General features: G+C 45.2%; 1 protein-coding gene across 1 annotated transcript in view; it reads left to right on the forward strand.

The window, feature by feature from the left end:
* The window catches only part of LOC146797873 (caM kinase-like vesicle-associated protein), a 592979-nt gene that overhangs the window by 491413 nt on the left and 77334 nt on the right, over positions 1-24232 (forward strand). The window contains exons 5-6 of the mRNA XM_085625076.1: positions 12145-12283; positions 16088-16208. Coding sequence (XP_085481202.1) covers positions 12145-12283; positions 16088-16208 — 260 coding nt within the window. The remainder of the gene's footprint in view (positions 1-12144; positions 12284-16087; positions 16209-24232) is intronic.

Raw genomic sequence — 24232 nt, forward strand, 5'->3', positions numbered from 1 at the left:
AGATGCTATTTGACACACAAACTCCCTCCCCACCAAATACATTGCTGCTAGACTTTAGTCGGTCATTATCAGAAACATGTACCCATATACCCCAGAGCACACAGTGAATTCCCAAATATACAACTGACATGAGACAATGAGGCTACGGTCTTCTAGAGGGTCTAAAGAAGTATACCTTCTCTCCTCTTGGCAAATAATTTGATAATCAACTTTGCAACCATTCTTCCCCTCACTTCCCCTCATCTTCAGCTCATCATCATCCACCAATGGCATGCCGGTTGTGTGTCTGCAACCAGTAAATCTCAGTAGAAGATCCTTTTCTTTGTTTTGAAGTATGTAGTCTGTTCATGGTGTCATCCTCCCCACCCTTGACTGATTGTTTCTCATGTTACTCACCTTTTGACCTCTGCACTCATCTACTCACTTTTCCTAAACGACAGCATCCTCTATTACACCTTTCCCACCCATTTCACTGGAGCTACTTATGGCTTCAATTCATGGCCATATCATCTCTGCCTTTAAAATTCAAAACATTGTCTAAGGGACCTTCCTTATTCTGACTGCTTAATGCATAATATGAAATAAATGCATCTAATTCATGTATGTCCTGTCTTGTTCTTTTGCTCAATCATTTCTCCTCATGTCCTTCAAACTCAAGGTTTTCTATAACCACCAAAGTTGAATATGTCCTCGTTTTATTTCTTGTGGAAATACTTTGCACCTCAATAAAAAACAATATATAATATATAATATTGGCTGTGCCTGACAGTCCTAGAGAACTATAACACTCTGATGGAGTTGGAAGAAAACCTGGCACCAAAACCTGCTCCACACATAAACCCAGTTATACTCTTTCACTCCACATCATTTGGACTCTGCACTGACAAGTCCAGTACCCCTCCCTCACTGGATTAAATTAAAAAAGGAGCACATATTAAGAAACACCTTGGACCACCCTGGAACATTTCAGATCCAAACTTCAACTTGCTAGAATCTTCCAAGAACAAATAATGATTTCCGGGTCGATATACCTAGACTTCCATTTGCGATTTCCTAATAGCAAATGTTAGTGATACGCTATTAGAAAATCCCAAACCACTATATGCAGCAGTATGTCTTACACTGTTTACGATTCGCAATCGGTCACAGGAGACCCTCTTCATTAATATTCATGAGGCAGGTCCCAATTTGCGATCCACTGGGAATGGATGGCATTCAAAGGGATGGTGGACTGCCGGGGTCAGCAGACCACCATGTCTGTGACTGTTTTTTAAATAAAGCAGTTTTTTATTTTGAAATGCAGCCCGTTTTCCTTATAGGAAAACGGGATGCATTTAATTAAAAAAAAGATTCCCTTTCATTTTTTAAGAGTAGGCAGTGTTCCGGTCACAAAACATTCAAACATGCCCCGGGGAATCGGTAAATAGAAACAGATGACTTTGGCACACCCCTTCCTAAAAGTGACTCGCACACCCAATTTGTGATTCAGTCATAGCTTGCTGAATCGCAAATAGGGTTTTGTACACTCAAAAATGTTTTCCTCAGATCGCAAACAACGCAATTCTGTGAATCGGGCAGTTTGTGAGGTGACAAAAGCTTCGTACATCTAGCTACATCTGGCCCATGATCCTTACTACGCTAACCACTTGCTGAAACCCGTATCGTCAACTAATCTATAGCAACTAACAAAGAAAATGCACAGATCCACTTGTGCACCTTTACGTTTTAGCTCAGGCTTCTAAAGCAAGGACTCTACTGACTGCAGACAACTCTACTAAATTAGAAACTTTTGATTCTAATGTATATCAACATTCAAAAGCGTGTATGAAAATGTGAATATTTTCAGAAATCATAAGCTGATGTTTGGAGAAAATGGCTGAATTTTCAAAATTTATTTACAGCTGATTATTATTTTGTCATAAGGCAGTGCAGAGAACAATTAGTAATATAACTTTGCCTGATGCTCTGAGGTGATCATCGCTTGCAATCTTGCATAGGGGCGTCACTAATCTAATCTTGCTTGATGTGGTCAGTATTACAACACTGATAATAGTCACTTGAGATGGGTTTCATTGAACATAAGCAGCTCTTATTACAGAAAAGGTTGGAGACCCCTGTTTTAGCTACATAGAAGCACACACAAAATCTGGAATGGCAGAGGTGAGCCCAACAGCTCCCAGAACCACACCAAACCACTGCTACTCGGCATGAGAAAATAAATCACCTATATACAACTGTAAGGAACCTTTGTGCACCACTATTAGTAGCATGTGCACCTCTATTATTAGCATGGCTGCCATCACCATGAAGAAAAAAATGTAATGTTCTATCTTTCAAAAAATATAATGACTTCCAAATTCTGCCACGCAATTATTCTGTGACCAGCATCTGTGGGATGCGCTGGGTTGGTGTTTCTCTACAAATATTTCCAAAGTCAGGGAGAACATTCATTCTATTATGGAACTAAAACAATGTCAGATGCCATGCCAGTTGGCCCTGTGGCTAGATGTTTGTTGTCCAGAATCCGGTAGGGCAAACCAGGTGAGCATCTTCAGTTTGCCTGTTGTTAAGACCTTATATTGGAGAGATCTTCTAAAGAACTGATAAAAAAAATCAACTTGTGCATTCTGATATAGCCCATCAGGCTGCTTTAAACAGCTGTTACTATGCAGATCCAAATGTTGAGTCCAACCACATTTTAGATCATTTTCATTATGGCTTTAGACCAGGAAAGGGGACACAGTCTGTGCTGATGACCTTGACAGACAATTTCATCAGGTTACTGACCACAGTACTGTGTGTGTTCTAAATCTCTGTTGGTATCATATGACACTATTGAACTTGGAGTTCTAGTAAGCTGCCTGACATTAATTGACAATAGAGCAGCTTTCTTTGGTTGGATAACACCCTTACAATGCTAAGATATTCAACACTTTGCCTCATACCAGTACAAGCTTTTTTTAATGATATGTGCATTGTTTTCGCAAAAAATGACAGACATTTGTGTGTATTTCGAGAAATATTCATGGCTAGTATCTTGTATGGAAATTGTATGTGAGGGCATGCTTCATATAAAAAAAGTGAAGTAATATATAGCAGGAGACTGTTTCAAGAACATAATGCATTCTGCTAAATATTTTATATTCAAACCAGGTTCCTGTGGGTGCCAGTTCTGCAAAATTGCAAAACCATGAAACAGCAACATTATTGCATAATTGATGTAATGTCTAGTTCCTGAATGATTCACATGATTTTGGCCACGTAATAAACATTTCGCCTGGGCCTATGTCACACACGCATCTCTTGTTTAATCAAGAGGCTGTACAGTTCCTCGTTGAGCCCGCCTACGATCAATGTGCACTGTCCCACCACGTACTGACTTTACATCTTGTTTTTGTTTATATTTCATCTACACAGATGACACTTAGATCTTCGAAAGAACTGATATAAAAAAAAATTGTGCATCTCTGCAAACGTACTTTACATGCATTCATTACTAGATGCAGACCTAATTCTTAACGTTAAATGGTCAGCAAAACCAACTTAGTGATGCTGAGAAACAACATTAGTCTCCTTACTTCAGGACTTAGGTTTTGTGGCCTTACGCCCCTCCAGACGATTTGTACAAAAACTGAGAAATCAGCTAGATGGGAATATTTCCCTCCATACTAGGGGTGTGCTTGTAGTGCTAAATTTGTTTGAAATAAATCAGGGGTGGGCAGACCCTTAGAGTTTCACTCCGCAGAGTTACATGAAAACTCACACTGATTTTTAGCACTGGGAGCTTGTTCTGTTATGCAAAATCAGCACAAACGGCACCAAGCAGCGAGCCAGAGGGCGCTGCTTCTCGAGCAGATTTTCTACTCGAGCAGCAGCTTTTGTCGCTGCGAATTGTCGTAACTGCCCGCAACCGCCCATATTTGAAATATCTCACCTAGTGCCCTCATAGCGCCAAAAAATCATGCCAGGAGATGCCCATTCTCGCTCCCCAACTTACAGTTGGTGAGCCCAGCACGAGAATTTGGCTGGAACACTGCGCAACGACAGCCAGCCTCCATCTCCGCATGGAGCTCGGTCACCACCGAAGACACCGCCAAAACCATGCAAAGCATTCACTCAGGAGCCCCCACGGACCCCTGCCCGGCGCACATCTTCCACAGAGTCGCGGCCGCCATAGCACCCAAGCTATGACGCATCATCAACGCCACCTTCGAATGCAGCACATTCCCTGTCAACTGGAAATGCGTAAAAGGGAAGCCCCTCCTCAAGAAGCCCTCTGCAGACTAGACGGACCTCAATAACTACCGACCCAACTCTCTCCTTCCCCTCACGACCAAAGTCACTGAGAAGATCGTCAACGTCCAGCTAACGAACTTCATCGAAGACAACTCCATCCTCTACCCATCCCAATCCGGATTCCGTAGCAACCACTGCACAGAGACCCCCCTCCTTGCCGCCACAGACGACATCTGCACTCTCTTCGACCAGGGTCACACCGCGACCTTCATCCTACTAGATCTCTCTATAGCCTTTGACACCCTCTCCCACCGCACTCTCACCGCCAGACACCATGACGCCGGCATACAGGGAACCCCCCTCAACTGGATCCACTCCTTCCCCACCGGCAGAACCCAAAGAATCAGAATCCTGTCCCTCCTTTCTGAACTCACAGAGATCAACTGCGGAGTACCCCAAGGATCACTGCTCCACTGCTCATCCCCACACTCTTTAACATCTACATGGGCCCCCTCGCCGCCATTGTCAAACAACATGGACTCAGCATAGTTTCCTATACCAACGACACTCAGCTCATCCCCTCCCTCACAAAGGATCCCCACACCACCAGACTCAGCTTCCAGGAAGGAATGAAAGACGCCACTTCCTGGATGAGCAGCAGCTACCTGAAGCTCAACTCGGAGAAGACAGAAGTCCTCGTCCTTGGACCCACGCCCTCAGCATGGGACAACACCTGGTGGCCCACTGCCCTCGGCATCCCCCACACTCCTGCGGACCACATCCAGAGCCTTTGCATGATACTCGACTTCTCACACACCATGACCCACCAGATCAACGCCGTCGCCTCCACCTGCTTCAACACCCTTGCATTCTTCGTAAAACCTTCAAATTGATATCCTCCAAATCCAGAAAGACTGTCGACTACGCACTCATAACAAGCAGACTGGACTATGGAAACGCCCTCTACGCCAGAATCGACAAATCCCTGCTCTGCAGACTGCAGACCACCAGAGCACCGCAGCCAGACTCGTCCTCGGCATCCCACGACAGGAACACATCACCCAACACCTGTGAGACCTCCACTGGCTCCCCGTTGAGAAGAGAGTAACCTTCAAGCTACTACTCACGCCTACAAATCCCTCCACAACACCAGAACCCAATACCTAAACGAAAGAGTCTCCTTCCACGTGCCCAAGAGAAACCTCCACTCCGCCGACCTCGCCGAAACCCCGTGCATCCGTAGTGCCAGAGCAGGTGGAAGAGCCTTCTTCTACATTGCGGCAAAGACCTGGAACTAGCTCCCAATCAACATCAGACGCTCACCCCACTCTGAACACCTTCAGGAAGAGCCTCAAGACCTGGCTCTTCGGCTGACTCGGAGCTGCACCCCCCACCTCCCAGCGCCTCACGGGTGAGTAGCGCGCTACTCAATTCCCTGATTGATTGAGTGGCAAAAACTGCGCCAGTAGAGCAGAATTTATTGCCCACCCCGAAAAAAAATCCTGCGGACCAAAATCTTTTACATAGCCCTCCGAATGCCAAATTTTGTTGAAGACCAAGGCTGGCTATTTTTGACCACTCTGCCCCAACTCATGTGCACCTTTCTTCCACTGCCACTGACTTTCTGTCTCTTTAGAGCATTCTTGCAGGTTTCTAATCATCCCTGCTTGCTCCCTTTGTCAATGTCTCCTAAGTTTTCTCTTCCTCCACCTTTCTCTCTTTTCTGTCTTTCTCTCTCTTGCTCTGGGTCAATGTCTAATGATGAAAATAAGTCCCTGCCCCTAAAAATAAATGTTGTACCCACAACCTGCAAATACCACAACAAATGAAGTGCACTGGTTGTATAGCACCATACTTTTTTTAGGAACTTTTGCAAAGGTGACGCAAACTGATTGCTTGGAAGAAAACCAGAGAAAGAACAGACTGCCAGGGCTCAGAAAGCTTCTTCACATTAAGGTCACAAGCTTGCTCTCAGCTGTCTGTGTTCATTGCGTCACTTACTTACTACTATTATTCTCTCACCCAACACTGACATCTATTGATGGGATTTTGCTATATGTTGCTGTGTTAACTGAAGAATCCATGCTTTCTCCCCCAGAGTGTCTCTAGTTTTAGACTGACATCGATCCAGGATTATTCCTGGCAGCGATATTGACCCACGAGGGAAACTCTAGAAGGCCTTAGAATGTTGTCCCTGCCTCCGTATTTTAGAAATCTCCTTGGATTGTTTTCTCAGGTACAGGGTCTGGTCGCCAGTTGGAAGTTACAATGCAGAAGTGTTATTTTTGAACTGACATAATGCGGGACGTGAAAAGTCACGTGGGCTTCGTTCTTGTTGAAACTCTAACCCTGGGCCTGCAGGCTTCTAGCCCTTCTAGGTGACATGAGGCGCTCGAATCACTTTCGGTAACAGCGAAAGGGACACCATACAGCTTTCTTATGGGCACATGGCACCCTCTAGTGGCTGAGATGAAATCGAGTCTCAAAACTGTATCTTTCTGCTTCATTGCAGCGCTGGGATTTGAAACTGTTACAGCACGCACTATTGTATTGTAATTGTGCATTTTATTTATATAGTGCTAACTACCCCTGACTAGGAATTGAAGCGCTTTGCCGCGAGTAGCGCCCTACTCAGGTACTGAAGATAGAGGCTAAGAGTGATTAGTAACTGTTTTCCTTTTCATTGTGTATTAGTAAAAAAAATGCCCTTGATGCAGTTTCTAGATAGGATACAACTAACACCTAATTTTCAATGTATTCTAAATGTAATTACACTTCTGTTGCAAATAAGGCTAACGCCTTGGTTATATGATGAAGGTTTATTGAACAACATAACTCTTGGTTACAGATGAATGTATATGCCTATGCATGTGCCCCACCAGGAGCAGAATCCCACTGCTCAGCTCGCTCTCTCCACCTGACACTCTCCCAAGCCAGGCACTCACCAACATTTCATTACATTGCTCACATGCCTGAGCAGCAGGAAAACTAGGGAGACAATCCATTACACCTAAATCAGAATATAACCCATTTTCCCCCTTAGAAAATAATAAGAAAAATATACATTAGAAAACGTAAGATAGTAATAATAAATAATTCAGGAAACGAGAGAAAATCTTTTCACATCTGAGTCTCTCAACCCACACTCGGCACAGGGCATCTTGTGACCGTAGAAAAGGTACTCTTTCACCCCACACTCCCCTCCCAATCACAGGGAATCTTGTGACTATATAAATTAATCTTGAATCATTTCCAACAGCACTCATACCAACACAGGACATCTTGCGCATAAAAAAAAGGTATCTTTCAGCCCTCTCTCAAACAGTATGCAAAGAGTATCTTTCTACCGTCGCTCATCCCAAATAAGACACTACGTACATATGGAAATAGGTTTCTTTCAACCCACACTCAATAATAAAAAAATAGGCATTTTTCAACCCTCACTCAAACAGTAGTAGAAGAATATCTGTCAACCCTTGCTCATCCCTGCAACAGGACACTACCTAAACTTAATCAATCAATCATAGCATTTATAAAGCGCGCTACATGCCCGTGAGGGTCTCAAGGCGCTAAGGGGGGAAAAGCTGCTATTGTTCGAAGAGCCAGATCTTGAAAAGTCTCCTGAAGGTTAGAAGGTCTTCGGTCTGCCGCAGGCGGATGGGGAGGGTGTTACATGTCTTGGCGGCGAGGTGGGAGAATGATCTGCCGCCGGAGGTAACTCTTTGGATGCGGGGGACGGTGGCGAGGGCTGGGTCTGCGGAGCGGAGCTGGCGGGTGGGGGTGTTGAGGCTGAGTCGGCTGTTGAGGTACGCTGGTCCGGTGTTGTGGAGTGCCTTGTGTGCGTGGGTGAGGAGTTTGAAGGTTATCTTCTTGTTGATGGGGAGCCAGTGCAGATCTCTCAAGTGGGGTGTGATGTGGCTGCGGCGAGGGATGTCAAGGATCAGGCGTGCGGAGGCGTTCTGGATGCGTTGGAGCCATTTCAGGGGTTTGGCCGGGGCTCCTCCGTAGAGTGCGTTTCCGTAGTCCAGTCTACTGCTGACAAGGGCCTGGGTGACCGACCTTCTTGTTTCGGTGGGGATCCACTTGAAGATCCTGCGAAGCATGCGGAGGGTGTTGAAGCAGGAGGAGGTGACTGTGTTGACCTGCTTCGTCATGGAAAGGGTGGAGTCGAGGATGACCCCTAGGTTGTTAGGAACAACCCCATATCACACACAACAAAATGGATATCGTACAACCCTTACTACAGCAGTAGGCAAAGAGAATCTTTCAACTCTCACTCGTACCGATCAGGGCACTGCATACATTTGGAAAAGGCTCTCTTTTAACCACACTCACGTGTAACAACAGTAGGCAAAGGGCATCTTCCAACCCTCACTCATCCCTGCACCACAGAAAACTACATTAAATTGAATGCAACAAATCTCTCACCCTTGCTCATCCCTACTCTACACTGAATACCACGTAGCAACACTGCATGCACACACCCTCTCCTGCATACGCAATTTCCACATGGCATTTATAAAATTCAACACAGTAGGGCAGTATCAACATTAACAATTATTTTCTGCACAAAATGAGTGCCCACTAACCCCTCTACTATACACACACAACAGCAGACACATGTATGCTTAAGCAAACATATTCTGACAACACACATTTCAGAACCCTGCGCAAACATTGTATAACATGTCATAGTACTTAAATACTCAATATCACAATAACATATACACTTGATGATTTAACAACATTTTCTGCATTAATCAATTCCTCCACCCCGGTGAGAGATTCCTCACCTGGACGCATCGCAGAGCCTCTCCGCTCCGGTGAGCAACACCTCACCCGAACATGCATTCAAATAGTAATCAGACTGTAGGCTCAGGCTTACCCAGTACTAGTATTAGTCACGAGAAAACTCTTCACCTTTTTCCCTTTGCAAGTTCGTTTAACTCAGCGCAGCAAAGCCCCAATTATGATTGAGACTCCATTACGAAGTCAGATACATTAGTCCGAAATACCTCAAAATCAGATCTGTTTCCTTTCCCTGACATATGAAAGTACCAAGTTCCGACGCGTGTTGACACTGCTAAACACATCCAAGCCGTGACAGGCCTGAAGATTATGGTGTTCCTGACACCGTGACAAGTGACTCCAGCAGCTCTGTAACAACGCACACAGTCAAAGCCCTTCCAGACTCGTCTTCGTACTTTGATAAAACATTGAAGTTCTATGGCCACAGCCCTGTTTAAACATGGCACCCTCACAATGACGCAATGATATTACGAGGTCACACAAGTCTTACACAAAGTCACACTGATGTAGGCGCTCCTCCTCCTCTCAGCTGAACGTCAATGTGAGTGTTCAGCTCACACTCTTGCTCACAACAGCCCCTGGGGAAGTCTTCATGCTACACCTGATGCCACAGTTTGCTGCCCTACTCACGCTGATTGCACCAAGGTGCCTGCCGCTCCAGTTTAGACACATGCGCTGATTAAGTATATATGTTGAATAACAACACAGAACATGCGCTCCCTAGCACCCCAGTATGCATTCTCACCGTCACTTAATGGGGCTAAATCCACCCCGAAAATAACACCCCCACAGCGATGCTTAGCTTCACTCGGCTGCTGTAGTAGGTACACTGTGTTGACCACTCTTTCAATGCTGTAGAAATGCTGACTCCAGTTGCTCGCCCAACTCAATTTACATCAGGATTGCAGATATGTTTATCAACTCTGTACACGTAGAATTCAGAAAACCCTATCTTCAGCATTTATGGTCCATTTAATCAGGCACATCAGGTCTTGTTCATTGTACATACAAGAAGACCACCCTCTTAGTCTGCAGGCTGTCTGATGGGTTGAGACACTGGTGGGCTCAGGATGTGTCCCACTTGCCTCTTTATGTCTCTATTTTTTTTTTCCTGTTTTCAAACTCTCTTTCTTTGTCTGTTGTAGACTTTCTCTTCTTCCTCAATCTCCTTTCACGTGTAGGTTATTTTCCAATTATCACCATTGTTGCAAATAAGGATAGCCCCTTTGTAGGCAGGTCACATAGGTTATATGATGAAGGTTTAGTGAATAAGATAACTCTTAGTTACAGGTTAAAGATGAATGTATATGCCTATGCATGCACCCCATCAATAGCAGCATCCTACTGATCAGCCCACTCTCTCCAACTGACATTCACCCAAGCCAGGCACTCACCAACACTCCATCACATCTCACACACTGGCTGAGCAGAAGGTATGAGGGAAAATAGGGAAAGAAGCCATTACACCTAAATCAGGATATAACAACTTGTCTTTGACATATCATTCTTTAAAAAGTGTTCAGAGGACGTTCTTTCAACTTCAGAGTCTCTCTTGAACAAAATTATCAGCAAATCCTCTTCCTCAGATCACCTAATACTTTTCACAATTATTTTGTAAATGGGTAAAGATAACAAGCGAGCAACGCTATCTTGTAGAATGTTACAGCATTTCACCTAAATAAAAGTAGACAATGACTGACATGAAGACCCTCAATACGAGTGTTTCGGTGCACTAAATGTTGGACGCAAATGGTGCATAATTCTGCAAAGTAGTGTAATAGTCTAATTTTGGGAATTTCACGTAAAATGCATAAAGCAAAGTTAATGACATCACACAAGATTACGCCCGCATGATAGAAATTAGTGATAAAGGAATGGATTAATAGAACTGTTTTTGCTTCCACAGTGGATGGCCCTTTAAGAACTTGTGTTTGCTTGACTATGAGACAGGGATTAGTAATTCTGCCTTCTATGTAAAGAGTGTCAATTTTGTAATATAGGGGTGAAAATCATGGATGAAATATTTGCAGACAAGCTGGCCAATGTAACAACGTTTAAAGCAACATTGAAGAAGGATATTAAAGATTAGCCTATAAGGGCGGATTTCTATACTATTGAAACAAAAGCTGTCTATATCCATTTTTGTATGATTTGTAGAGCATATCCTGTGATAAGAAGCTATGACATTTTAACGATCCCAGCACATGTGTGCAACTGTCAAGGACCCATGCTTACATTTCATATTTTGGGTAGACATTTAAAGTAATTGTTGTCTTTTATGCAAGGATTCATTGAAAAACTGGGTCATGTAATTTTTTGTTAACGCTGTTTGAGATTACTATGCTTAAAACATCTAAGATATTGTGATGGGTCCTCAAAGGATTGTAAAAGTAGCCAATTAAAGAAATGTATATGAATTCAGGGTGCCAATGAAATGCTTATATCCTGTTTCTTTTTTGGAATTTAAATAATTATGTATTACATGATGTAGATGAGTAATGGTGGAGTAAAATTTATTTTAAATCAAACAAACTTGTTTTAAATATAGATAAAATTACCATAGCATGCAAACCTTTTAATGGGTATGGAACATAAAAAGAGGAGCCTAATTAAAAAAGAATTTTGCCGAACATAATGTAGTACTCCTGTTGTAGTTGTTTAAGTACTCCTACATGCCGCTGTGATCTGGGCATAAAAATCAAAACCTGGAATATTCAGGTAATATTCATTTTCAATGAGTACAATTAGAAAGGGCTGTGTCTCCTTTGTTCATTACTAATGGGAAGTTGTATGCTTGGGGGCTGATTCACAAATTCTTGTGAAAGTGCATAAAAGACAACTCCTCTGGTAATACTTATAAATCAGCCCCATATTGTTAACAAGCTCATGTCAGAAACTTTCTTTGAAATATCTTACAAGCATATGGCTTCATACTTATTGGAATTAATTACTACAGCCCACCACAGTGTGACCACACCTGAAAAACCAAATAATCGCAGCATGCATGGTTTTGTTTGGTTACAGCAAAATACACCTCTCCCTGTTGCTTGCCACTGTGTCTGTAACCCTGCATCCTGGATGTATTTTTCTCATTAACAGAGCCACTGGCCGTGAAGTGTTTGACTGGATCTTGGACCAGGGTTATTACTCGGAACGTGATACCAGCAATGTTATCCGGCAGGTACTTGAGGCGGTTGCCTATCTACACTCACTGAAGATCGTTCACAGGAATCTCAAGGTAATCCAAGACTTCTTCAAGTGGAAACTATTTACAACTATATTGCAACATCAAGACATACTAGGATTTAGAAAGTTATGTAAGTGGGTGTAGGTCCAAGCCACTCGAAGGCACTAGAAGGGCATCGCTAGAGACGTTTGTGAGATCTCTGTGCTTTATTTCTTTCTTTCAAGGAAGACGTGTTGCCTGTGCTCCCGAGCCCTGCTGATATCTCCAAGCAACATCCTGGAGATATCCAAGTGAGCATGAGGGTTTGGCCGGCCAAACCGACATGCGCACTTGCAGTGCCCTATGTCCACCACTCCTCCTGCTGCTGCTGGCCCCGTCCTCAAGACTCGGCTGCGGCTCTGGAGTAAAATAAAATAATAATAAAGCAGTTTTATTAATTGTTTTATTATCATTTTATTTTGCATGCATCTGCTGGTTGCAGCAGTGGGGCCACGCTCCTCTTCCATAACGAAGGAGCCGCTCCTGCCCGAACTGCAAGGGCAGGTTCCCTCCGTACAGAAACACAAGCAGTCACAGACTTGTTTCGGACTACAAGAGCATCAACAGTGCTCACAATGTGATTCCAGTAGAACAACAAGCACAAAACCCCCATCTAGGCATACCCATGACAATTATGACATTTCACGGAAACACAAAGATGGCGGTTGGAATGCTTACAAATCTAAGCCAATGGCAATCACTTGGTCCCCTTTCCTGTGCATTGGTATTTATCTATTTTTGTACACTCCCACTTCACGTGCTCAAAATAAAATCCTCCTTAATAGCATCTCTAATGATAAATGCAGGGGCAGCTCCTCTGCTAAGGTGGGGGAGTGTCTCGCCATTGCTCTCAGAGCAGTGGAAAATGGAAAAATAAAATGATAATAGCCATGTTATTCTCATTTTATTTTTAGTTGCTGCGGTGCTGGGTTAGGGTGGAGCGGGGCTAGTGGTACAGGGAGGAGGAGTGGTTCTTGCTCTTAAGTGTGCATCACACTTTGGCCGGCCGTCTTGGCTGGCCAAGCAGTCATGCACACTCTACATGTTCTCCACCGGGCTGTAATACACAGCCTGGGTGGAGAACATGCACAGGCTTCCTCTCCCCGTCTGAGTGCCAAATCACAATGCTCAGACCAATAACAATGCTGCAATGCAATTGCAGCGTTGTGATTGACTTTATGGAGCCTGTGTGCTTCCTCCTTCTTCCGGACTCGGAGTCAGGAAGAGAAGTGGAGAGGCGACGAGGAGACACGGCGAAAGAAGTAAGTGGTTTTAAAAATATTTTACACCACCTGCCTCATCACACCGTTCCCTACCAGCCTCCACTGGATAAACGAGTATTTAAAGCTGTGTTGTGCAGGGCACATTCTATGCAGCAGCTCCAGTCTCCCATTTAACTTTTGAAAAAATGCTGGCTCCTCACATGCACTTGTTCACATCCTAAGTTCACAGGTTGCTCGAAGGACTCCCAACCTGATCTGTACAAGGGACATAGAGCTTAGGCCATGTGAGGCTTCCCTGTCCACTCCTAGCCCTAGAATATGTTATGATAATCAAAGTGTGTACATAGTGCCTCTCCTCGCATTGTTCATTCCAGTATCTCCTTTATGCTTTCCCATGTGCTACCCATTTCTCTTATCCTGCCTCTCTTTCTCTCAAGCTCTTGCCACCCCTTCTCTGTCCCCACTTTCAGTTTCTGAATAATCCCCAAAGTAGAAATGCCCAGTATGCATGTTAACACACACACACACACACACACACATCCATAGAATATTCAAAGTACAAACTAGGCTCATAATTAATTAAGTCATTTATGGTCCCATGGCTATAAGAACAAGCGTTATCAGTGTTCGCATAGCAAACTCTGGACTGCAAAATGACCTCACTAATGAACATTAATTAGGCAGGGTGCTATTTCCGACCTAGACTAGGAACAGCAGACCACCATTGCTCATTCCCAAATGCTAAACTTTTTTAAAACAACATTTAAGGGACCTGTACTACTTTAAAAATGTATCCTGTGTGGGACACTTTGGGTTCCCTGACCCGATTCCTAAGAGGAAGATGTGCAATGAGACAGATTCTCAAATGCTGGTCCTTTACTGCGAAGATGTCAATCAGGCTCATGTTTTTTATTCATGTTTGGGCTCTTCTATAGAAAGACACATAGAAAAATACATTTGCCTGCAGTGTCTCCTTTCACAATTGACAATTTTGATTCACTCCAGTCTGTCATTCATGGGTAAACGTGGGCATAGCTGCCAGGCCTTTCCATTGCAAACTTCCCAGATTTCTGAATAATAACTTCACTACCAGCAGTTTACATCAATTTCTTAATAAGATTTGCAATTCAGTTTGCAAATCAGGAATTTCGCACCCTTTTTACATTGTTAGTGGAAAAAAAGAGTGCAAAATATCCATTCTGTTTCAATATCACGATGAAAACAACTTTAAAGATAACTTGCAGGGAAGATGCCGCATCTATTTTCAGCACCAACTAGCACTTTCAAAGGAATATGGGCACTCGCAAGGAAAAATTGCCTCTTGCAGAGAAAAGGTATGCAAGTGTTTTCAGTAGAAAAAAGAGGGAAACTGCCAATGACAAGATTTTGCTTGTATAATAAAAATAATGCATACCCCTAGTAAGGTGTTGAGTGACTGAGGGGGGGTTGTGGTAGGACAGGGAGTGAACAGAGCACACCAAATAAATGTTGATAGGCTTGAAAAAGCAACAGCAAAAAGTGGCCTTAACCTCTTCTTCAACCTGTTTGTTGATGTTTTCTAAAGAAGATTGGCATGACTTACGCTAGCATTTGCACGCTTCTCTCTTTTGGTGGATTGACATTTTGCTAGACACATGAGTATAGATGCATCCAGTTGGAACAGTTTGTGGTAGGAGTATTCATTCAAAAAAATGGGATGGTGGAATCAAGGAAGGGTTTTTGTGGCAGTTGTATAGATTACCATATTCACTAGGAGGAAGAAGATTTATTGCTATATTTGGAAACTAGCATTTCAAATTGGATTGTGGTAGCTGGTTTACAATATCAGTATTAGTAGAAATGTAAGAGACCTCCTTTATAATTATCAGTCTACATTGGTGGTAATGGACTTTCATTTTGATAGTACTCTCTGATTCTGCTTCCAAGACAACAACTACCTGTGTGCACTCAACGACTTGTCATTATTGCTCTTTGGCACCAAAGGGAATTATTTCCTTACAAAAAGAAGGTTCGGAAAGGAACAAGAGTGCAGAGCTGCATGAACCTCTTGGGCCACCATGTATTGCAGTTCACCGACCCTGCCAAATTTGTAGCTCCCCCATCCCATTTAGAGGGGCGGTAACAGTTGGGTTTCCATTGTGGAGCATGAAACAGCTCTACTGGTATAAACCCTTGACTAGATAGTCCATCTCCTACTGAGATGCCAGGTGACAGTGGCACTCTCCCTGACCTAGTTGGGGATGAGTGGCCATAACTAGACTTCCTACCTGGCACCCTGCTCCCAGCTAGGAAGACATTCAATGGCCCAATAGCAATATTATTGAAAAACAAGATAGTATGCCAAGAAGACACAATAAACATGACCCCTAATTGGCAAACTATTCAACCTTCATAACAACCGCTGTAGCAACAGGCAGGTATCTCTGGTATGCAGGAACCTATAAATCTGTGAAGTGGTCTTTTGTCAAGGCAGCAGAACACACAGCCTTCACTGACTTGGTGAGCCTCAACACTTTTTGAAGAGATACATAGATTTATACTGTGTTTAAATTGAATTGGGGTACTTTGTTTTGTCTTCCTGCTCTAAATTCAGCTGGAGAACCTGCTCTATTACAACCGCCTGAAGAACTCTAAGATAGTAATCAGTGATTTTCACCTGGCCAAGCTGGAGAACGGGCTCATCAAGGAGCCCTGTGGCACCCCGGAGTACTTGGGTAAGTAGCCGGTTTCAGGTGACTTTATCTCAAGGGATGGATGGTGGGGTTTCCGCAAACCTAGAATTCCGATTTTTTTTTTTTTTTTAAATGTATTTTTGTTTCAATTTTAAAATGTATGGTAGTCATTTTTCATTTCTTCGTTGTGTAGAGTAACTTTAAATTGAGCATAATTCCTACCTTGTAGTATATTTTTTACTCTGATAGCTTGAAACGGGTTCTGTGTTCCAGTAATCCTAATAATTTGTCCACATCTGCTGTGTGAAGAGGAAGGCGACATGGAGGAATGGACGAAGTAAGATATTGAAGACCGGGCCCCAAGAACTGTATTAGTCCTTTGGTCTCCCTGCCTCTGATCGTCCCTCTTGATGTGTCTCTTTCACCTTATTCTGGGGTTCAGCAATCTGGCCCGAGACCAAGATCTCAGATCGGAATTTGCTGGTGACATGAGGCTTAGCTATCACTGAGGCAGCAGGTGCAGTGGCACCACAAGGGGGTGGGAGATAATGTTCAATGCTTGCTTTATGGCCCATGGCAATATTGGCACAACAATGGAATGTAACCACAGCCTCCATATGTGTTTGTATAATTGCAAAGTAAACAGTGCAAGCAGCTCTGCAATCTCCCCACTGAGTCTTTCATCAAGACAGCTGTTTTACTATGTGGGGAAGATGGGATTTGCTAAGGGTTTCCGCCATACAGTCATCAACAGGGTACACGAATAAGAGTGTTCAATACGGCATAAGAAGGATATGAACAAGCTTGCATCAGAAAGAAGGTGAAAACTCTGTGTGCTTGTTCCTCTTTCTAAAAACTTCTAATGGACTTTTCATCTAATGAATTGTACTTGCTGCCTGCTTGACACAGCAGTTCCTTTGCACTACCTTGCTATATCCCACTCTAGGCTATTTTTAAGTTATATAATTTGACCATAAATCCCCTGTCTTTCTTGCCTTTTGTCAGGATGGGTGTCAGCTGTTCAGTGAACTCGCCGCTGACACCTGAATCGCCTGTAAATTAATCCAGCCTGTTTGATCAATAAACGTGTGACACAGTTTCATGCACAAAATAATCTTTTATTGTGTCACTTGTACAGTATTTGTAAGAGCATCTTTGTTCTCACAAGGGCAAAGGGCAATTATATTCATCAACTAAAGCATGGTACATTCCAATCAGTTTAACATGCAAAACTGGGAACAAATATATTTACTGCTGTTTTACTTTTTCATAAAATCTCTAGTCAATTAGGATTAGGCCTAGCATAGTTTTTATTATGCTCATGTAATTGGATGAAATCGTGAAACTGATAGTCACAAAATTGGCCAAATTGTTACCTACTTGCCTGCTTTGCAGAGGTGTAATAGAAACTGAAGATCCGTGTCCCCTCTTTCGATTTCCTTCTCCAGAACGTTTGGTGGTGGGATATCTTGGAGCAGAAATTTGCCATTACCTTTTTATACTCCAGCCCTTTTTTGTAGAAGGTGCTTAGGAGGATTGCAGGTGTTAGTGAAGGTGTGGATGGAAGGCAATGAACCAGGCATGGGCTAGGGCCGAGCACACCTAGGGTCCTGGCCAACAGATGAGCTGCACTTCAGGGCTGGTTCAAAAAAGCCCTTGTGTTAGTGGGGAGGCACACAGTCAGTGACTGGACTTTGTCACTGAGGGACGGTAGGCTCAGATCAGAGCATAAGGGAGCTGTTTCCAAGGGACACAAATGAACCCTCTGGCCTCAGAAGCCCCTTGTGGCAGCAGGACAGGATGCTGAGGCAGACCATTTTCCACTTTTTCGTCTAAAAAAATGCAAGCTGTCCACAGAGGCAAGAGTGCTAATTAAAAAAGAAGAACAATCTAAAGATGAGAAGTGTGGTGAACTTACGTAAACAAAATTGTATGTCAGCATTGCCTAAATATCTTTTTCGGCATAAGCAGCAGAAGGATTTTTTTTGCTGCTCTTTGCGGGTCAAGCATCCGGAAATCAGTTACATCGTCTCGGGTCGTTTTTGGTCGGAACAGCGCCAAGCCGTTTCAGGAATCCACACCAGCCAAACTTGAGTCAGTTGATTGGAACCTCAGATTAGCAATCCAGGTGTTCCATATTATGGAGCGGGGGGTTTAAATACGCTATCGCCTAAGTGCTCGGTTTACCTTCCGAGATTGAAGAGACCTAGAGATACGGGCTATCATGCCGTCTGGGCATTAAACATTACAGAGCAGAGGTTTATATATGTCCTCACCTAGGTACACGACTTGTTCTTTGACCGAAGAAACTCAATGAAACAGGTTACTTCGACTTTTTTTGCCCTGAAGAAGTCTCTTTATAAGAGACGAAACGCGTCGGCTATGGCTCTTTCATGTCTATGAGGCTTTGATACTCCATGCCTGTGAAAATATGAAATAAAGAAAAGAATTTCTTTTTGGAAAATTACATCTACGTCTTGGACATTCCTTTCAATATAGTGGACTTTCGTTTAATAGTGCTGAACCTTGTTGTATTTATGTTTATGATAGGACTTGTTCCTGTTTGAGGAGCTCAGAGGGAAGTGTTCCTCGGTTCGTTGCACTAAAGAATTATAAATTAAAAACACTATTCATCTATCAGGTGCGGATTTATAGCCTTCACCCTCTTCCTATTTGTTTAAAAAAACATTTGATAAAAATATTGTGGCCTAAGTATCATTTAAAAATATCGCTCTATTGAGTGTAGATTTTCTATTAGTAGCTAAAATAGGGCGATATTATTTTCCCCGATATAAAGGACACAATATTTTTGCCAGACAATATTTAGGTAATAATATCCTGGTATATACCGGTATATAAGAACCTCGATCAGTAGCAACGTTTGACATCATATTCTGTTAAGAAATATAGCCTATGTTGTAATATAGCCAGAAAAATAAGTCAAATAAGCCTTTATTATAAATTGATTCATACATTTTGGAGGCAGAATTCTTCTGTCCCTCATCCTGTCTTTCTGATTAAGGAACATTGGTGGAACCCCTCACATAGGATTTCAACTTTTTTTAATGTTCAGGTAAGGTACAGACACAATGCTGGGATCCCACCTTACCATCCCTCTGAAACCAGACTAGCCCCCAATGTTATGCTCCTATTATAGGCCAATTGAGTTACGGAATAGCAAGGTAAAACGTTTTGCATAAATACCAGTGGTCCAACTCCAACCTAAGTGGCCTACTCTTACTGCTCCTGGCTATTGGACTTCATCCACAATAGACAGGCTAATGACAATACGGGACTGGCAGTGGCAGTGGAACGTTGTCCCCAACCGATGGTCCTTCTCTCCCTGGAAGCAGAGAAGGCATTCAACAGAGTAGATTGGGCATACCTGACTAGGGTACTAGATAGATTCCACTTAGGCCCCAAGATGAAAACTTTCATCCAGGTGAATTAAAAAAAGCAGTCAACCAAACTCAAAATTAGCAAAAACTTAAGAACAACCCACTGACCAGGGGCACGAGACAGGGGTGTTCCTTGTTCCTCCTCAATTTCGCCCTAACCATGGAACCCCTGGTGGCTAAAGCCCACAACAATCTTGCAATACAAGGCATAATGGTAGAGCGCAAAGAGCACAAACTGGCCCTCTTCGCCGATGACATCCTATGCTTTGTCACTGACCCTGAAACATACTTCCCACTATTAGGAGAACTAGACTGCTTTGCGTAAGTATCGGATTCAAAACTAACTATTCCAAATCACGAGGTTTGGGGGTAGCAGAATTAGAGGGCACTCTTTAGGATCCCATCCTGAGAAGCGGATGCAGATGGGCTGCAGTGGCCATAACATACCTGGGGTTTCATCCTCCGACCCGCAGAAGCACCCTGTATGACATCCACATTCCTCCTCTTCTCACAGCCATTTTCAAAGACCTTTATAGGTGGGGTAAGTTAGATATATCCTGGTTAGGTTGGCTCAATAGCCTCAAAAGGATTTTCATGCCCTGACTCCTGTATGTCATACAATCCCCCCCCCGCCATCCTGAAATCAACTCAGACACTGATCCGTAACAAAATGCTTAATTTTTTATAGGAGGAATCCCAGAGGGTGGCCAAATTGTCCCTATTCAAATCCACGGCTGAGGGGGGCCTGGGTGTCCGAGATATAACTACATGACACATATAGGCACTACATTGGGCAGGAGGGACCCTGCTTATCGAGCTGTGCAAAGGGAGGAATCGCCAATCGAATCCCTACACACCAATAATGAACTGTGCATTCTACAAACCACTATTTGACATATACTTTTGTCTAGGATGAAGCTGTAATACGTGACTTGTTTATTCTAAAAGCCAAAGTAAAGTTGTTAAAGTAACATTCATCTGTCTGCAATCTTCTTCTCTGGGCTTCAAATTTGTATTTTCCATCATGGTGGGTTGCCTGAAGCCTGTGCTCCGTCTTGAACTAGAGTAATCCTACGTCAATCCTGACCATCGGCTGCTGCGTCTTCCCCATCCACTTCACCACCGACCCGGGAGGCAGATCTGATGACTCTGGGGGCTTGCTGAGAAGCCGGGTCGTACATGAGGGCGGGAGCCGGGCCCACGACATGGCCAGGAACTCCCGGCAGCCCTCCTGAAGCCGGCAGATCACAGTACCTGGAGTCTTTGCCCGTGGTGTCCTAGTGAAACGTGGTCAGGCACGTTCACCGAACCCCTGCCAAGATTCAGTGAGTCCCAATGTAGGACCGAAGAGGCGCTTTAGAGAGCATTGGCAGAGGCAGTCAGGGGAGCTCCCGCTGCGCGATTTGGCGCAGTGCTCCCCCGGACGAGGCCCTATCGCTGCCTCCCCGAACCGCTGCTAAGGCCTGCGGCTCTCATCTCCAGGCGGCCTTGCTAAGATGGGCCTCTGGTGATTGTGAGGCTGAAGAAACTGAACCACGCTCTGGGGGAGGAACGGAGGTTTCGGCCTGCCCCAGGACCTAGTGGCTGAGAGTCGTTCCCGTGGTCCAGGACATGACTGCGGCATTGACGTGCGGCGCCGCAGGAGCACATTGGAGTTTTGGGGGCCCTGCGCTGTTGCCACCAAGGGTATTCTCGCTGCACAGGTCAGTGCCGTACCCCATGAGTGGGCCCCCCGTGATGGCAATCCTGGGGCCCCATGCCTCCCTGAGGTAATTGGCCCTAGCAGTAGGTAGAGAGGGTTCTACGCTCGGGGGGGGAGGGGGAGGGGGTAACAGGAATCACAACGCAGATTTTACCACACAATACCATTACTTCGCATGCGTTACAACGCATGCGATGTAACAACGCGTAGCCATTACTACGCATACCATTACATCGTGTGCGCTTTTACAACGCATGCGATGTAATGGCTATCCACGTCGTTGTGAGGAAACTGAGGCTGTTTCATCACAACGACGTGCACCACCACTCAGATGACGCTGGAAGCAGGAGAGAGGAACCACGAGAAGAGTGAGGTAAGGGGGATTGCGCTTGGGATAGGGTTACTTTTGTTGCAGTGTTGTAATGTTTGTGTAGTGTTGTGTTTTAGGGTTTAGGGTAGTGTGGGGGGGGTCGTGCAAGTGTTTCAGTGTAGGGTCTGGACTAGGGTAGGGGCAGGGTCGTGCTGCGGGTAGTGTTTTAGGGTTTAGGGTAGTGTTGTGTTTGTGTAGTGTAGTGTTTTAGGGTTTAGGGTAGTGTAGTGTTTGGGTAGTGTAGTGTTTTAGGGTTTAGAGTAGTGTTGTAGTGTTTTTGTTGTGTAGGTTTTTAGGGTTTAGGGTAGTGTTTGTGTAGTGTAGTGTTTAGGGTAGTGTTGTAGTGTTTGTGTAGTGTAGTGTTTCAGTGTAGGGACCGGACTGGGGGTAGGGGTAGGGTCGTGCTGGGGATAGTGTTTTAGGGTAGTGTTGTAGTGTAGTGTTTTAGGGTAGTGTTGTAGTGTAGTGTTTTAGGGTAGTGTCGGGGGGGTCGTGCAGGGTAGTGTAGTGTTATTGTAGGGAGAGGACTGGGGGTCGGGGGAGGGTTGTGCAGGGGTTCTATATTAGTGTTTAGGGTAGGGTAGAGTCTCTTACCTTGCAAACTTTTACCACGAGTATAGCTTTACCAAGCAGGCCTTTGCGTTGTAATGGCATGCGTGGTAAAAGCATAGTCGTGGTAAAATTTTGCGATGTAATGACATGTCGTTGTCATTGACATCAAGTAGTAATACCCGCATTGTAATGGCATGTGTGGTATTGATATGCGATGTAATGACAGACATCCGTTCGGGGGACCAGTGGGTCTATGCTGCGCTCGGGAGAGAGACACTGAGGTGTCGATGGGCCCTGCTGCTTGACCGACTGGTGGTGCCCAGGAGGGTCCGCAAGTCCTGACTGGGTCATTGTGGATCGCTGCCGCAGTGGTCCTTTGGTGCATCAGGCCCCCCATCTGCCCTGCTTGAGATGCGCTCTGCTGCACAGCCCCCTGAGCGAGCCCTCCTCCGGTGGCGACTCTGTGGCCCTAAGATGGCCTGGCCTTGTGGATCGTGGAAGAGAGCCGACACCCGAGAGACAGGAGAGTCTGTGCCATACACTGAGGTGGGGTGCTGGGACACTGGACTGTTTCGAGGCCTAGCGGACCCGGGCCTTTCTTTAAGACCCACTCTGTTCTTAGGTGCTCTGCGCCTGCTTGCTACCCGTGTCACCCACCTGGCATCTATCTTTTGGTGTCCTGAGGGCTCGGGCGGTGGAGCCCAATGACGGATGGCTGACACCCTGCAGGTAAGGCCCTGTGGCCACACGGCATTGGTGGACCCGGGGGGTTGGTTCGCTGCATGGGTCGGTGCAGGACCACTTGAAAGCAAGGTCCCCTCTCCCCCCGACACGCACAGAGAGGTGTTACAACACCCTATTAACCAGGTGCCTCAGGTTAGCTTCTTAAGTGGCCCTGCGCCTGTGACTCACCAGGGTTTTGGGGGCGGTGCTCACCAGATTTCATCTTCGAGGAGGTTCCTGACTGTGCCTAGCGTGACCCTCACCATGCTCCCACCATGCGGAAAGACAAAGCCTCACACACCACATCCACACATGCAAATAGATCTTTACACTACTCCTTCCAGCGGTGCCCCTCCTGGCCCTCTGGGTCCTCCAGACGCCAACAAGCCCGGGGCCCCACCCAATGACCTCGTGGTCATTCTGCGGGTGATTCAAACCTCTCACGTGGTGGTGGAGGCCAGGGTCGGTGAGGTGAAGATGGATGTAGCGTTGCACCGTCAGGAACCCACAAAAGCTATTGCCAGAATCACGGAGACGGAGTCCAGGATTTTCACAGCTGAAGACGATGTCTCAACCCTTAAGTCTCAGATCTCCACACTCCTCACCGGCACGTCGGAACTCCATGCATGCGCCGAGGACACAGAAAAACGCTCAAGACATAATAATATCTGCATTATTGGGATCCTGAGTCCGTTGAAGGGGCAGCTTCACAGCGTATGGCAGACCTCATAGAGACATGGATTAAGTTTTGAATGCCTGAAGGGCGCCCGTCCCCTTGGTTCACGGTCAAGAAGGCCCACCGATCACTGGCTCCCTGGCCTCCTCCTGGTGCCCCCCCACGGCCGATCATCGTCCGCATCTTGAATTTTCAAGACCGGGACGCAATCCTTGGCGAAGCGCGCACCCGGCCAGACCTCCACTATAGTGGCCCAAAGGTCCTTGTATTCCCGGAATATACTGGAGAAGTACAGCAACTAAGGTGATCCTTTCTAGACGTTAAACAAAAACTGAGGAACATGGGCCTCCAATACCGTCTCTTAATACCAGCCAGACTCCGTTAGGCTTGGCAATGGCTTACGGAGGAGAGACCACTACAGGGACACTCTCTACCTGCTGCCAACGTCCGGGGGTCGGCTGTCGACCCGGCCCCTCGTCCCCTACCCTGACCCCGGGATGACGGAACCGTTCCCGGAGGGGGCGTGGTGGTACTTGTTCACCTTCACCCTTGGGTTCCTCCTTGACACAGCCCAGCCCTCTGGGGGGGCCAACCGGAGATCCAACAGCAGGTGAGGAAGATGACGTCCGAGCGGTCGTGCCCTCT

Source organism: Triturus cristatus, chromosome 9 (assembly GCF_964204655.1).
Source record: "Triturus cristatus chromosome 9, aTriCri1.1, whole genome shotgun sequence".
In the NCBI taxonomy this organism is placed as follows: Eukaryota; Metazoa; Chordata; class Amphibia; order Caudata; family Salamandridae; genus Triturus; species Triturus cristatus.